The 15,416-nt window shown below is 56.0% G+C and overlaps 1 protein-coding gene across 1 annotated transcript in view; it reads left to right on the forward strand.

Moving 5' to 3' along the window:
* Positions 1-6,455: 6,455 nt before the first annotated feature.
* The window catches only part of ARHGEF38 (Rho guanine nucleotide exchange factor (GEF) 38), a 78,249-nt gene continuing 69,288 nt past the window's right edge, over positions 6,456-15,416 (forward strand). The window contains exon 1 of the mRNA XM_004686597.1: positions 6,456-6,651. Within this exon, the coding sequence (XP_004686654.1) occupies positions 6,456-6,651 (196 nt within the window). The remainder of the gene's footprint in view (positions 6,652-15,416) is intronic.

The following is a 15,416-nucleotide window of genomic DNA, read 5'->3' on the forward strand; positions in this document are numbered from 1 at the left end:
TACACAGTAGCTTTAGGGGGGAAATTAGCTATGACCAAGTATACAAAAGATAACCCCAGGTCACTCCAACCCCTGTTTAAAATTTCTCTAGGTTCAGTTTTTATTAGACAGTAATGACAGTGTTTTGAAAGAAACAGTTAATGCTTCATTACGGAACCTACTATTCAAATGCCCATGTTCTTGGGTGAAGTAAAATCAAATTCGTTGCTGCATGAAGTTTCCTGAATGTGTGCGTCTCAAATAAGGAAATAACTCTGCAGCTGCCAGAAGGTCCTTTTCCCAAAAAACCTCTTGCTTTCTGCAGCCTGAGAGGACGGCGAGCACAGGAGAAAGATTCTCTGCAGTTATTTGTCACTCCGAGTGCAAACTGACCTAGTTATGGTTGCTATGGCTACTGTAATTTTGAATCTCAACGCTTGGCGAAGGAGCGACACGGCTCTCGCGCAGGAACTGGCTGTCGCTCAGCCTGGGCTGGGGGAGAAACTGAGGCAGAAGCCGCACGGTGCCGCGGTCCCCGGAGAGGAAGGTGAGGTCCAGGCGGCGAAATCAGAACCCAGAAGGCTCGTGTGTGCGCTGGCCGGCCGGTGGCCAGCGTCCTCTTCAAACTGCTCAATCCACACGGCCTGGCCTCGGTCTGCGCGCCTTCCGCGAGCCGCTGCACTCGCGCCGACTACTGGCGTTCTCCCAGCACCCGAGCAGCCGCCTCTCACCCGTCCGCCCAGACGCTCTAGTGTCCGGGAGTCCTGCGGTCGAGCTCCCGCAACACAGAGGTTGCCGCACAAACGCGGCCGAAGCCAGCAGAAGGCATTGCAGGTTGAAGAACAAAGGGGCATTCCTTGTAACTCGTCTCCGGGAGCACTCCGGTCAGCTCAGGGGCCTGCAGCGCGGTGATGCCACAGACGCGCAGGCTCGCAGCCGGGTCAGGCTCGGCGTTTAAACGTTTCTGGCATCCCGGTCATAAAGGAGATGGGGCGCTGGCTGCTTCCAACTTAGCTAAAACATGCCCACGGGGCTCTCTCCCGCTCAAAGCTACTTGACACTCAGCAGGTCCAACTTTTAGGAAATAACGACGGGAGACCTGGGAGGGGTGGATTTCTGGATCCTCCCTGTCCGACGTGAACGGTTCATCTTCCGCGGAGCTGTTCTGACCTGAACTGCTCTGCTGGAGGAGCCGGGACGTGGCTGTGTGAACCACCGGACGCTGGGCCAGAGGCGCGACGCAGCTCCTGGCATCACTAGGTGGGTGCTGTTCAGAGCTTGCAATGGCACTGAGATTTATTTATTTATTTTTTTTTTGCTTATGTAGCTGGATTTGATCTAAGCAGGCAATGCAAAGCCCTTCAAAGATTCTCCTCTGCCCAAGGTCGAATCCCCCCACGACCTTGAAAATCTGGCAATGAATGATTCGTTCCAGCCGGGACAGTGTGGTCGCTGGTCACTGCTACGATGGTTTCAGTCAAAAGGGTAACAACTTCGGCAGCTTCACCTCCTCCGAGCCCGGCTCCGTTCACTGCTGGCGTGGCTATCTGCTCCTGCGTGGGCAGTCTTACAGAAATCGCTGCTTTCAGGGGCACGGCGGAGGCTCTAGAACCCAGCCACGGCCAGCAGGGCCCCTGCGACTTCAGAGCTGAAGAGGCAGCTCGCAGAGCCCGTGTGACAGTCACTTCCCAGACGCACCACGACCTCGTCTCTGAGGAGCAATGCCCTCTTTCCTGTCCGCACTCTCTCTTTCCAGGCAGAGCCCACAAGCCCTGCGGCTCGCAGCTGCACCTGCCCGTGAACAGGCGAGCCCCTCACTGCCACGCCCGAGCCCCACCGCCACGCGCTCGCCCTGCTCCCCTGCTCGCGGCCTGCGTCTCCAAGGCGAATCTTGAGGGTGCGAGGCAGCCGCGGGCTACCTGTGCCGACACGCATGTCCGCACTCCTCTGCCCAACCAGACCGCCCCAAGCCCCGCCAGCCCCCGACGGGGCGCACCCCCAGCCGTCCACACCCCATCCCGCTGCTGCTGTCCGAGGGCAGGACGGCTGCCCGGGCGCCTCCAGGAAGCGCCTAGCTCACGAGTTCTCTTTCCCGCAGTCCAGGTCTCTGGGATATTTTCAGGACCTGTGATTTCTGTCTCGCACTCGGGGGTCTTACAAACCGCTAGCGGCAGGCTGGGCCTGAAACTCCAGAAATCATAATATTAGTCCTGAAAAGATGTCGTCGACACCTGACATTGACAGCGAGTGTCTGGACACAATAAAGTAATAGAAACCCTTCTTAAAAGCCTGTCATCTCAGCGGCTACAGTAAAGAAGTCCTTCGTGCTCAAACTGGGGGACCATCGCGGGGTGGCCGGGGGCTCTGAGAGACAGCCTCAGGCCTCGTCCTGAGGTGACGGCTACCAGCCGCCATGGACGAGGGAGAGAAGCCCGGGAGTCGCACCTTGGCTCCCACAAGGCCAACAGCCCTCCGAGTGCATGTCTTGGGCGTGGACCGTAGCCGAATGGAAGGGGTGCCGGGTGGTGGAGTATTCTAGATGCTGGAAGGGAGAGCAGAAGGCATGTGGCCAGCGACCCAGTGGCTAGTCATCTTGCCTTTCGCAGGGGAGCTCGGGACACAGAGCGCACAGCCTTTGGGAGCCAAGACGCTGACCGCCGTCCAGTCAAGCCGAGTCTGGGGCTCGCGCAGGGCTTGGGCAAACAATGGAGCAGCAACTGCTTGTTCTCTCCCGCCAATAAAGTTAGTTCAAGTGCCTCGGTATCAAGGTTTGATTTGTTTATGGCATGTGAAATTCTGGCTCTGAAGGACTCGCAGACGTTGGTTATAAAATACAAAATAAACCCGTGGCCTTTGTCCCTGCCGCTCCCCGCGTCCCCACCGTTCACCCCGCCACACAGTACTCAGTCTCCCTCCCTGCTGCTCTCCGCTCGCTCCGGCCCCCTCAAACCAGGCATGCCGTTGCTGACCCAGACACACGGCCTAAGGACCCGCTCACAGAAGGCGCGAGGCGGGCTGCCCTGCCAAGCACCTCGGCGTACCAGCGGCGCACCCGGGGGCTCCTCAACACCACTGCGTGCGGCCTGGGCGGAGAACAAGGCCAGGCCCCGCCTGCAAGGCCGCTGTCCCTCCGTCAGCTGGCCACACGGGCTTGCCGAGCGCCTGAGGAACCGTGTCTGTCTTCCGAGGGCGCTGATGACATGAGCGCTCAAAGAACTACCCTCGGGTTCTTTTATATTTGAAAATTTCTCTGGGTTACGATCCCTACGCTCCTTGAAGAAAGTAAAAACGTTAAATCGACATCAGAAGAGAGGAGCTCCTTCAGAAACACCACCGGCAGTCTAGTGACCAACTGCGTGTACTGCCCAGGCCCGTCCCAGACCCGAAGCTATAAACCAACCCCCCCCCACGGCCTGCTGCTCCCCTCATCCCTTCCTTTCCTGCGAAACTCTCCTCCACTCACCACGCAGAGACCTTTTTGTTCTCCGGACTCTGCCCCTGTCTGTGGAGAACTCACACCTACACCAAACGCTCGACCAAGCCCCGGTAGGCGTATCTGACACGGGAACGCCGACCCGCGGTGACGGGAAGACGGGTCACTGCGCCAGGTGGTGAGAAGCCGAAGTGGCGATGGCTGTGGTGCTGGTGAGCAGCTCGGGCCTCAGAGCCCACAGTGTGGGAACCCCCCAGCTCTCCTCGGGGACACAGGGTGGCGGCAGCTGCTCCGTCACCGCACCTGGGATCGAGTCTGGGAAGAGGCGCGAGATGGAAGCCATTTGCGGACACACCTTTCATTGGAAGAGGAAAACCTTTTCCAGAATCAACACCCCGCCACCCATTCCTCCACAGGCCTTGGGGTCAGGCCTGGGATTCCGGGTCACCCGAGCCGCCAAACAGACCAGGAAGCCGGGAAACAAAATACAGGATTACAGTTGGCCACGCCTGGCACCACCTTGGACAAAATGAGGGTTCTCTTGGCACGGAGAGGCGTGGGGGTGGGGGTGTGAGCGAGTCAGCGAGGAGAAAACGCGGCAGGCCATGTCCCCCCCCATCACGGACTGACGAGCTGGGCGTTGTGGAAGAGTTTATTCGCTGTTTGCTGTTTTCCAGTTAACACAGAAACTGCCGTGAGCAGACAGAGGGTGCGTCTGCCCCCGCGGCCGGGGTTGCTCTGCCGCAGCTCTCCCCGGCTGGCGACGCCTGAACGCCACGGGAACGCTTGCTGTGAGGCTTGTTTTGAAAATGCAAACTAGCTGCCACAAGACTGGCCCGAGGGAGTTTGCTCACGTGTGACCTGCGCCCCCAGCGACCGCACCCAGATGCCCTGCGCCAGGCGGGGGCCGCGCTCACACGCCCGTCACACTGAGCAGCGGCCCCGGAGCAGCGCCTGAGCTGGGAGCCGCGGCGCCCGCACCTCGGGGCGTCCTTCAGCACCTCCCGCTGGCCCATGGGCTGAGGGTTCGTTTTCGGGACACAGAGCCATTGCGCCGGCCCGTGCTTGCTCCTTAGCCACTCGGCGCCCGTAGACTACACCGGCGTTTTTATGTGTTTGCCTCGCCGCCTTCTCCCCCCCTCCCGGGCCGATTTTGCTGTTTTTTTACTCCGGGGCCCTGGGCCTCCCACAGTGTCCGTGGTGCGTGTGCGGGTGCAGGTTCACACCTGCGCACCAGCCTTTTGTGTAGCTGTGTAGCTGCCTTCTCTGGGTCCCCGACAAAATTTTCAGGGGTGGTGCCCCTGAGCCCGCACCTGCCTGGATCCTGCAGTTGTCCTGTACCTAGCGGTGGGCATCCCCTAGCTGTCAGGTGAACACGCACACGCACACGCGTTACGTGTGTGCGCACGTGAACGTGATGCTACAACACAACTGAGGTGTTGTTTAACATGAATCACAAAAGCTCACTTCTCAGCAGTGACTGTGCCTTTAAAAGCGTTTATGGAAAATACTTGGGAGGGTATGTGAAAGGAAGATTGCCAATTATATTAAATAAGACCCATTCAATGGGCCAAGCTATATATAGCCGTCTCTAGAGTGGGTGAGATTTGTTATTCCTCTTTGAAGATAATTATGCAGACTGTATTCAGCCTCCACAACCTGAGTCGGGAAAATGCTTTTTGTCTCTTTTTCCTCTTTATCCTGAATTATGAAGCACGATTCGGAAGGGGCAGCATGAAGCTGAATCTTCACCGTCCCTTTACACAAAAAGAGAAGCGATCATCCTCCTCGGGGGCTCCCCTTCGTTAACGAGGGCACGCCACAGTCCGGGCATTCCCAGGGCTTCTGAGAACTCCCCCCAGACATCTCAGACGGGAGGAAAACAACTTCGGGAGAATCGTCCAGACCCCGGCCCACCCAGCCCTGAGGGAATTCTCGGGGAGCTGCCTCCGGGGACACACCATCCGGCCACGAAAGGGGTGGGGGAGACCTCTGGGCAACCCCTCCTGGGCACGGGGCTTCCTCCTCTGCCCCAGGACCCAGACGGGCAGGAGCGGCCAGCAGGCCGAGGGCCAGAAACGGAAGCCGGCCTCCACCTGGCGGCCTCGCGGCCACGGCGAGGGCCAACCCGGCCCAGATCGGGCTCCCCAACTTGGTTCTCAGGCAGCGGCCTCAGAATGTTGACGCGTAAGGTAGAAGCCTGACTTAGCCCCTGCAGCTGATTCCACGCTTCTGTGATGCAAAAGCAAGTCCCGGCCCTCCCTGGAGGCGCAGCGGGTTAAAGCACAGCACTGAGAATCTAAAGCCGCTTCTGCATGAGTTCGATCCCCGCCTGCCCCGGAGGTGACCCCAGGGCGCGGCAGACCTCTCCTGACCCGCCCGCTGCTCCCCTCAGCAGTGTGCTTCCTCTGTCTGCCTGTTCTGCTCCCCGCTCTGTCTCCGGTGAAGCCTCTCGCCGCCCCTGAGCCTCTGGCCTGTACCCCAGTTCTGTATGCACAAATAAATAAATCTTTAAAAAAAAAGCAAGTCCCCACGGTCCCACAGCAGCTCCCAGGTCACAGGCGACCCGGCTGGGGCCGCACACCTGCCTGGCGGCCTCCGCGGAGGCCACCGCAGCCACCCGCACATGCACCTGTACACACCCCGCGCACACCTTAGGCCCCGAGGCTGCAGGTGGCCCTCCTGCCGGCCTCCTCCTGCCTCCCCTGGCTCCCTTCCTTCCCCCACCCCCAGCCCTGCCCCGCACAATGGGATTTTTGTTTGCTTCCGAGCATGTGACAGGCGGTCCCTGCTTTGCCTAGCTTGGCGCGGCAGGCAGGTCTCTCAGGTAACAGGTGGCAGTTTCCCCTGTTGGATTCTAGGTATAAAAAAGAATGACCTCATAGGGGTGGAGCGCTGGGACTCCGCAGAGGTGGCAGTCACAGCCAGGGCTGCCTGGAGTGGGGCCGGGTCGCTGGCAGGGCAGCTCGCCTGGGCACCTGGTGACCTGGACCAGCACGCTGACGCCCCGGAGTGACCAGCCCTGCGGCTGCTCTTGACGCCGATGGAGCCCAAGGACGCCCCTGGGAGAGAAGCCCCGAGCGCCAAGAGAAACAACCTGGCCTTCCTGCGGCCCCGGCTCTACATGCTGGAGAGGAGGAAGACGGACACGGTGGTCGAGAGCAGTGTGGCGGGGGACCGCTCCGGTCCCTTGAGGAGGAGCCAGTCAGACAGGACCGAGTACAGCCAGAAACTGCAAGGTAACCACGGAGCCTCCCTGCCTGGCACTGCCCCCGAGCTTGCCTGCGGCTGCAGCACTCGCGAGGGGCGCGGTTAGGGCAGAGGAGACCACTGGCCACGTTAAGGAACTGAGCGCAGACGCGCACAGTGGGGAACGAGCCCCTCTGCGCCCCGTCCCAGACGGCCGGTTCTGAATCGTCCTTAGCATTGCTGGTTTTCATTTCTGGTGAGAAGTGTGTCTTTTTCTGCTTCCTTCCCTCTCCTCTGCCCAACTCAACCCGTGGGGAGTTGCAGAAAGCAAGTAACTTAGGGCTCCACGACAGACAGCTGACCTCCGCGGCAGGCGTCCCGCCCCGAGGCCCGCGGGCAGCTGAGCGTGGCCGGGTCCTGTCACGGGGCGGGAGAGCGGCCCCGGCGTGGGGGCGGACAGGAGCTGTCCCGGCGGCCTGGGATTTGCCGGGAATCCCCGAGGGCTCGTCCCTTTACGGTGAATCAAGTAAAGCAAACGGCGCAAGGGGTGTTTAGCACACTGGGAGGGGATGGCTGCTGAAGCGGCTGCAGCTTATTCGGTGGCGGTCGCCGGGCGACTGGGCACCAGCATTAAAACACCCTCTGTGGCAGACCCGGAATTCCCACCCGCCCGCCACCCCTTACTGCTTCCTTTCTGGTGAAGGCCATTTTTTTCTAGTGAGCTTAATTCTGATGCTGATGCTGTGTGTGTAAGTGTGCCCAGGCCCCTCTCCCTGCTGTGTACACAGGGTGTGTGAGTCTCACCCCCCACCGTGCCCCCAGCCCACCAAGAGCCGTTCTGCACCAAAAAGCTACTGGCAGACTGAAAGGTCGATAAAATATACTGGCACTTAACAGGTCTCTTTCCCCTCCCCCCAAAAAGAAAAAGTTCTTCGACTTAGCTATGTAAATTAATTACGTAAAATACATTTAAATGAACACTTTAAAGATTCCTACAGTGAACTAGTGCTTTTAAAAATCCTGATGGCTCAGGATTAAACCGCAGAATCAAGTCTCAAGTCTTATCATTCAAGTTTTTTTTTTTTTTTTTTTTTTTTTTTTTTTTTAATGAGGAAGGCATATAGCATAGTTGGCTCTCTGGAATTAATTATTCTAAGGCAGGGGATACCTTGGCAATAACGTAATTTTTAAGGTCATACACATTCGGTTTCTAAGCTGAGGTCCTCAATTCATTTCTGTAAAACACGGAGCGAATCATTTAACCTCTCCGAGTCCCAGTTTTCCCATCCGTGCAAGCGGATGCACGGTGGTATTTACTGGAAATCACTATGGGGTTCATTCCTGAGAGTAAACTGGGTAACATGCAAATCTGGCAGGAGCTGCCGTGTGCAGTTTCTGGGAGAATTAAAGTCGACGAGCACAGAAACACCGAGAAGACTGGCTGGCCCGTAGACGGTGCTCAGTGAACATCCCTCATTTTCAGCTCCGGGCCGTAATGACAGACCAGGCCTTGCCCTCTATGAACGCAAGTTCACTGACCTACTAATCTATTTCAACTCTTCTGTTCTTTGATGAATTCAGGAAAAGCCACGGCTTTATTCCCACAACACGTCTCTCCCGTCTGAGATTCCCTAACTCAGCATCTTTTTGTTTGAGATTTTTCATTAGCAAAATAAAAACGGAAGCTACTTTTTTGCTCTTCACCCCCTAAATGTAACTTAGAAATTAACTTGGCGGCCATAAAGCCCAGGTCACTGCGTGCTCTGGGAGGGCTCGAATGTGCGCTCTGGGTTCCTGGTCTCCTGGGACTGGGACGGTCTTGCAGAAGGAGGAAGGGACAGTCTAGGAGGTTGCTAGAAGGTTCTGTCTGGGACAGAAGAGCCATCGGGGGGGCCAGCACGGTTCTGCAGGCTGGAGGGGCAGGGCGGCCTCCTGAGAAGCCACAGCCCAGCCTGACACGCCCCTGTGAGCTTGCACTGCGACGCTGTTCTCAAGGCTTTGGCAACAACAGGAGGTGTTTCCTCATCCACCGGCTCTGGGCTGTGCCAGGCCTTACGGGTGCCACAACCATGCAGAGGGCCTCACGTCACGCCAGGAGGTGCTTTGAGTGAAAGGCCAGGGTGTCCCCTCTGCCCGACCTGGAAGAGCATTTCCACTGCGAGAGCCTGGAGCTGCGGGGAGGGCGGACGAGGTCAGTGTGGCTCACGCCCAGCAGCTAGGGGTGGGCCGTTGGCAGCCTTCCGTTCCACACAGCCGTTCGCCTGATACAGCCCCTGGCTCTGGCTCTGGAAGCAAGTTCCGAGTCCTAGGAAGCGCAGGTTTCTTTGGTGTCCCTGGCTCACCTCCGGACCCGCGCTACACAACCTACCCGCCTCATTCCCTTTCAGGTCAACAGCAGTGCAGCTGTGTGCATCCTAAATTGTAGTTGAAAAAAAAAAAATAGTGGTACACTGGGAGAGAGCTACTGGACAGAAGAAAGAACGAGGCTCTCGTGAGAATGTCGGGAACTTTGTGGGAGGTCGTGGTCACGTCAGAACAGTCACTCCCGTGAAGCCTTGGGCTGTGCGGTAACAGAGCTGCTGCCGCCAGGGGCCCTGTTAAGTCCTTCAGCCAGCTCGCTGGCTTCTGTGGAGGGTGGCATCTGTGAGTAGAAACTGAATACCTACCAGGAAGTGCAATTATGAGATCGTTAAGAAAATATGTCTGACCTTGTCCTCAAAGGGTCTTAACATCTCATTCGGAAAGAGGAGACAGGTGCCCCAAAGTGGCAGGATGGAGTGAGAGGTGGATGGGGTTGGAGGGAGTCTGTGCGTTGTGGGGGCGAGGCGGCTGCTAGGGACACTCATAGGACAGGAGGAGTGGGGTGGGGCAGGCTCAGCATGGGGGGAGGGGAGGGCATTTTGACTTCACAGTACCTATCTCTGTGTGAAATTGTTGTTTGCTGGTTGACTGACTCCCACTTCTTCTCGTGCTCACTACATGAAGGACAGTTTGTAGTTAGGCAAGGCTGCCGGCCCACAGTGAGGGCCAGGCCCATCCACATCTAGTGAAGGTGTAGCGTGAGCTGGCCGCCCAGGGAACCGGGCTGAGAAAGGGCCTCTGGGCCTGCACGAAGACCCCCAGCGCCTTCCTAGGTGAGGTTGCAGGTCTCCATTAACAAAGATGATTCTTCTGTAAAAAGCAATGTGGAGAGATGAAACCGTGCAGAACTCTCTAAATAAGAAATGACTCCTGGAGGAAGCCTACCTCGCTGCTGACTCTACCCTTCCGTACAGCCCCACCCTCTCCGGTCACCACGTGCCACCCAGGCTTAGCTTGCAGCTGCTCAGCCGCTCACTGCCATTTTGCTAGCAGCAGAGAGTGACTGGAGAAGGCGGATGTCCCGGTCAGTAGTAAAAGCTCGTTTCTTTGGGAGAGTGTTTCGTATACATAAGCTCTGCCTTTGACATGCGCCCAGTTAACAGCTGCACACATGTGAGTCTCTGCTTTCACAGGCTACTGATCTACCCCCGATCGATCTGCAACATGTAGATATAGGTATGAGCGCGCGCGTGTGTGTGTAAGACATTTCTGCAGTGGTTCAATTTTTGGTATCACTTTAAAGGACATTCAGCAGTCTTTTCTGAAAACCCGGTGTGGTTGGAGTTACAGACTTCCCCTCTGCATGGCGACATGACTTCATGTTTATGTTGACCCCGATTGACAAGCTGAGGCACAGTCCCCAGAGCAATGGTCTGTGGGGTGGGGCGAGGGATGTTACATCATGAGGCTAATCTCACGGTCAGTGTCCCTCTGAGAACAGTCACATGAGCTCTTGCTCCCTCTCTCCCTGTTCACCCTGTATGACTGAGAAAAACAAGCCCTTGCCAGGCGGAAGAAGTCCGCTCCAGGTCTACCAGCACCCCGATCCTGGACTTCGTTTCTCCATTGGGAGAAAGAGGTGTTTATTGCCTAAGCGGCGCAGCCTGTGGTCTGTGTAGCAGCCCAAATGGACTCGGCCGGTGGCCAGTTACTTTATGCTCTGTGGCCGCACTGGGCCCCTGAGTACCAGCAGAAGTGTGAGTGTCGGGTGGGGAATGCGCCGTTGCCTCTCTGTGAGTCCAAGGCAGCTCCCCACAGTAGGTCCGGTCCGTGCGCATTCTTTTTGTGCAAGGGTTAGCTTATTCTCGCTGCAAAAGCATTGCTTGGCTGTTTTTGTTAGAGCCTCAAGTCTTCTTACGATTACAATAGCGCGCCTTCCTCGCGCTGCAGTGTGTCCGCAGAGTAACATTCGCTGTGTGTGGACCACTGGCTCACCTAAGGGCCAGCTGGCCAAACAACAGGAACATTTAACTGGGCTGGTTTTCAAGACAACAGACCCACCGTACGTGAGCGGGGGAGCTGTGGACCGGGGTCCAGGTGGGGTTTGCCCAAGGCCAGTGGAGGGTGGGCTCACGCCCTGCGGTGGGTGCACCAGGCCGCAGAGCCGCCCGCTCTCCAAGTGCTGACTCCTAGCCCTTCACCGGCCTCCGCACCCCCTTCGCACAGGCCAAGTGCTTAGATCGGTAGTGGGGCACCAGGACAAACGCGGCGTGCTTCAGCACTGGAGGGGCGAGTCTCCAGCAAGGCCAGGCACTGTTAGGACTCAGGAACTCCGCCGTCGCAGGCAACCGTGCGAGTCTGCGCCCCTTCGTTTTCGATATGGACGGTTTGCAGTTTTTAGAAGAGGCCTAGAAACCAAGAAAGCAAACACAGCTCCTAATTGTACATTTTTTGGTCCAAAAATGAATGAGTTTATCAAAACATGAAAGAGACATCAAAAATGAAGAAAGCAAGGGAGGAGAGAGAGAGAGAAGGCGCGGATGTACCGGCGTGAACAGATAGGAACTTAAAATACTTGGCTCAGAAGAACCTCTCTTTGTAGAGCTTGTCTTGGTGCCACCCTCACATGAGCTGCAGTGCTCTGAAACCTCCAATTTCACCCCAAGGGGTGAGATTCCTGCAAGCACCACCGACCTCGCAAGCGCCATCGCCTTACAGACACCGGCCTGCAGGGGGAGAGCACCCCTCTGCGGCCCCCACTCTGCCGAGTGGGTGAGCAGTCCGGGGACCCTGTCCTCATTTCTAGACTAGGGTCAGAGTGTCCCAGACCATGGAACGCTCTGTTCTACAGGCCTCAAGGCCCTTTCCACCCCTTCTCAGTCTACCTTCCCCTGGCTGCTGTGACTACCGGTTGCACACCCTTCTCCTGAGAGGCGGCTGACTCTGGGCCACGCTGGAGTGTTCACACCATGCCCACCAGGCCCCTGTGATGGCAGAGAGCTGGCAGAGGAGGGGTCCAGGCCCCAGCTCTGGGGAGGGCTCCATGAGCCCCAAAGCATCCAGCCAAATGTCAGCATGACCTACTGAGGGAATGGAGAAATCACAATTGGAACTTGATCTTCTGGAGTGTTCCAGGGGGATGTTTGCCAAGACAGGATATAATACATTTCATTAATCAATTTACCAGCCTGCTGGTGTATTGGTCTCTGCACAGGGGCTCGAGCCCCTCCCTGGAGGCTGCTCCTGAGAAGTTTTTAGCTGTAACCCAAGGTGCAGACATAGCTCTACCCTAGGTTGTGGAGCGTGAAAGGGGCGGGGAGGGGCGGGCAGTGAGTGTCATCTGCCAAGAGCTACGGGAATTAATGTGCTCACGTCTCTTGAAGCCTGAAGCTTTAGTTCTGGCTTTATGGTCAGAAAGGGGCACGCAGAGGGGAGCAAAGGCCCTCCCTGGCCCTCCTCCGCTTGAGAGCTGGCTCTGCGAAACCGACGGGCTGGGCGGCAGGGCCACAGCGAAAGGCCTGTCAAAGCCCAGACAACAGGCCCAAATGGTGCCGCCTGTGTAAAGAAAGCCCCGTGTCTCCAAACCAATTTAACTACAGCTTAACCCTCCCAGAAATGAACTCTGAAACCTCCTGAGGGAAACTTGCCCCACAGCAAGGGGGCAGGTGCCAAGACCAACATGCTTTTGTCCAGAGTGACTGCCTCGTTCACACCCTTCTGCTGTAGAAGGCTTCATCTCCTCCAGCATCTTGGCGCTCCTTTCCATGTGGTAGACTGGAAGTCATCTGCTTCGAAAATCATTGAACAAAGCCAACGAGATCTTAAACATTCACTCAGGTGAATTCTGTTGCCTGAAAACCTCCCCAGAGTGGTGAGATGTGAGAGCATGTACACTGCCGGAAGAGGGAGGGAGGAGGAATTTTAGGAAAGACGGACAGGCCCTTGGCAGAACAGCCGGCCTGTAGCCGCACCCGCTTTCCCTGGCATGGGGTGACTCGGTCTCCTCCCTTGTGATAGTCTGTCTTTCCCAGAAGATGAAACTCTGGGGAAGAGGATTTATGACAACTGAGTTCCTGTGAGAGAAACCTCTTCCAGGATCTGCTGGAAGAGATCCACTTCAAAGGAATCAGTGTACCAAAGTGGCATATTTTGGAGAAGCAAGTCCTGAATTTCATCAGGTGATAGGTTGGATTTGAACTCAGTACCTTAAATATTTGCAAAATAAAATGCATGTAGTTCACTAAATTAATAGACACTTTATCCTCACAATTTGCTCGTAATACAAGTTGATGTGATTTGACGGTGATGGCACAGGGCTGCAACCTGATGATCTCTGTGGCTACTGTGACGCGCTTGGCCTGACGCCTTTCTCGCCTTTCTCGCTTTGGGGTACACATCGTCTCTTTGGGATTATAACATCCCCCTGCCTGAGCGTTGCTGCTTAATATTTTTCGCCATTGCTTAATTGTCAGGAAACAGATTACAAAGTAAGGCAAAGCAAGTCTACCTTATGTTAATAATAACTTGAAATCGCCATCTCCCACATCCTTGAATATCTTGACAACGATTTCTTTAATTTTTATGCCTGCTGCCATGTATTTATCTGCGTCTCAAAAAGACTTTATCCCCAAACTGAAAACTCTATTGTGGGGGGGGCAGTGGGGTCTGCATTTGCAAGTGAAAAGACTGGCGCTGCCCTGGAAGTAAGCCCTCTCTCTGGGCAGGTGGTTTCAACAGCAGTGTAGGAAGTCAGCCTAGAGTGTGCAGCTTAACTCAAATGCAGCAGGAAAATAGAGTGTGATGATTGAAGGCCTTTGTCACGGGTTGTTCTGAACAATTTCTTCCTTGATTAACGAATCGGAGAATAAATAAGACTGCAGCAACGGAGGCGGAGGCCCCTGACGGAGGAGGCAATCTTGAGGGCTGCCACACAGCCCCCACTCAAAGAGGAAAGCAGGAGGCCTTCAAGGCCATGTTCTCTAGCTACTGCTCTGAGTACCTGAGCTCCCCACTGCTCCCCACCCAGCCTCCCCCAGAGAAGCTGCCTTTCCTGACTGCCTCTTGAGGGGGTCTCCACGGCCAGCACAAAAAGCCAGCACGGACTTTTGCTTCTGTATTTGTTGTGAAATGGTTGATGAAGGCACTGTTCACCTCTCTCAGTGCCTGGGAGTTTTATTCAAGAAAAACTGGCTCTTTCTAAGAATTAAAACGTGTCTTCCTCCAAGATAAAACAAGGAATTTACTGTATTGAGCTGCCGGAAGCCAAGAGCCCAATTGTACCTGTCTCACAGCAGGGCCTTCCCTGCCTAAGAGTTCCTTCAGCCGGCTCTCTGCGCACAGGGGTTCTCCTGTGAGGTCTCTGCTCCCCGACTCTAGGAGCCCCCCTCTACCGACCCTCCTGCTCCAAGACAGCTCGGGAGGAAAGACTTCCCTCGATCCTCACAGCTCTGCGGTTGGGACCTACTGTTACAGGGTAGGGAAGAGGGACACCCCTGAACCCCCAAGCCTGCCTGCTCTAAATAGGTTCTGCATCAAGACGAAACATAGGAGACCTTTAAAGAAAGAACCTTGAATACGATCAGTGTGCAATACAGCAAACGTAAAGAATAGAGTTTCTAAATCACACACCCCGAGTTACTGATCCCCTCATGAGTAAAAGTCCACTCAAAGGGGATGGGCCCAAAGCAAGGCCTGAAAGCCCGTCACAGGTCTAAAGCACCTTCCGGCGGGACCCATAGAAAAGGGTCAGAAATGGCCAGATAAGTCTGGGAAGAAAAGAGCCAAATCAAAATCAAGATAAACGGGCCTCTTGCCCACCACGTCTGTTTCACCCAGTCCAGGGCCAAGAAGCAAGAGCTGCTTCTTCACGGGTCTCTCTGCTCCCTGGGCCCCCTCAGGTCTCCTTCTGGCTCCATCCTGCTTCCTTCCTCTGCAGTCTCCTCCCAGGATTCTTCTCTTTCTTGCTCAGCTCCACCCTCCTTTGGATGGGGCAGGGAACCTGGAATTTCCCCTTTTCCTGGGGACCCCCCTGTTACACTACCTGTGAGCTCAACCGACTAAAGACAAACAGGAGGAACATCACATAAATTTTACTTGATGTTAACGTTTTATGCGATACAGAGAAGGGTAAAAGTCGCAAAGCGGCAGCGAGACCCAAGCGCTCACTAAACCATTTTAACGAAGTGCAGTAAGTCGTAGAGAGGTGCTGAGACTAAGGACGAAGAGGTCAGCCTGGGCTATTAGATTTTTGGGAAGTGAGCAGGAAATGTGTGGGGGGAGCTAATGGAAGAGCAGCAAGGCCGGTGCAGCCCGATGGCAGCTCCCGGCAACTCCTGAAACCGGGGTTCTCACAGGAAGCACAGGCCATGCTTCTAGCAGAAAGGGGGGAGAAAAAGGCCCTCCCCACACCTGTGTCTGTCAGTTGCTTTCAGCTCACCCGCCAACATGCCAACATGGCCTGATTGGGGGATATTCTGACCCTTCAGGGCACTCACATGCCTATGGCTTCCTGAAA

Source organism: Condylura cristata, unplaced genomic scaffold (genome assembly GCF_000260355.1).
Source record: "Condylura cristata isolate star-nosed mole 26May11 unplaced genomic scaffold, ConCri1.0 scaffold00021, whole genome shotgun sequence".
Taxonomy (NCBI): Eukaryota; Metazoa; Chordata; class Mammalia; order Eulipotyphla; family Talpidae; genus Condylura; species Condylura cristata.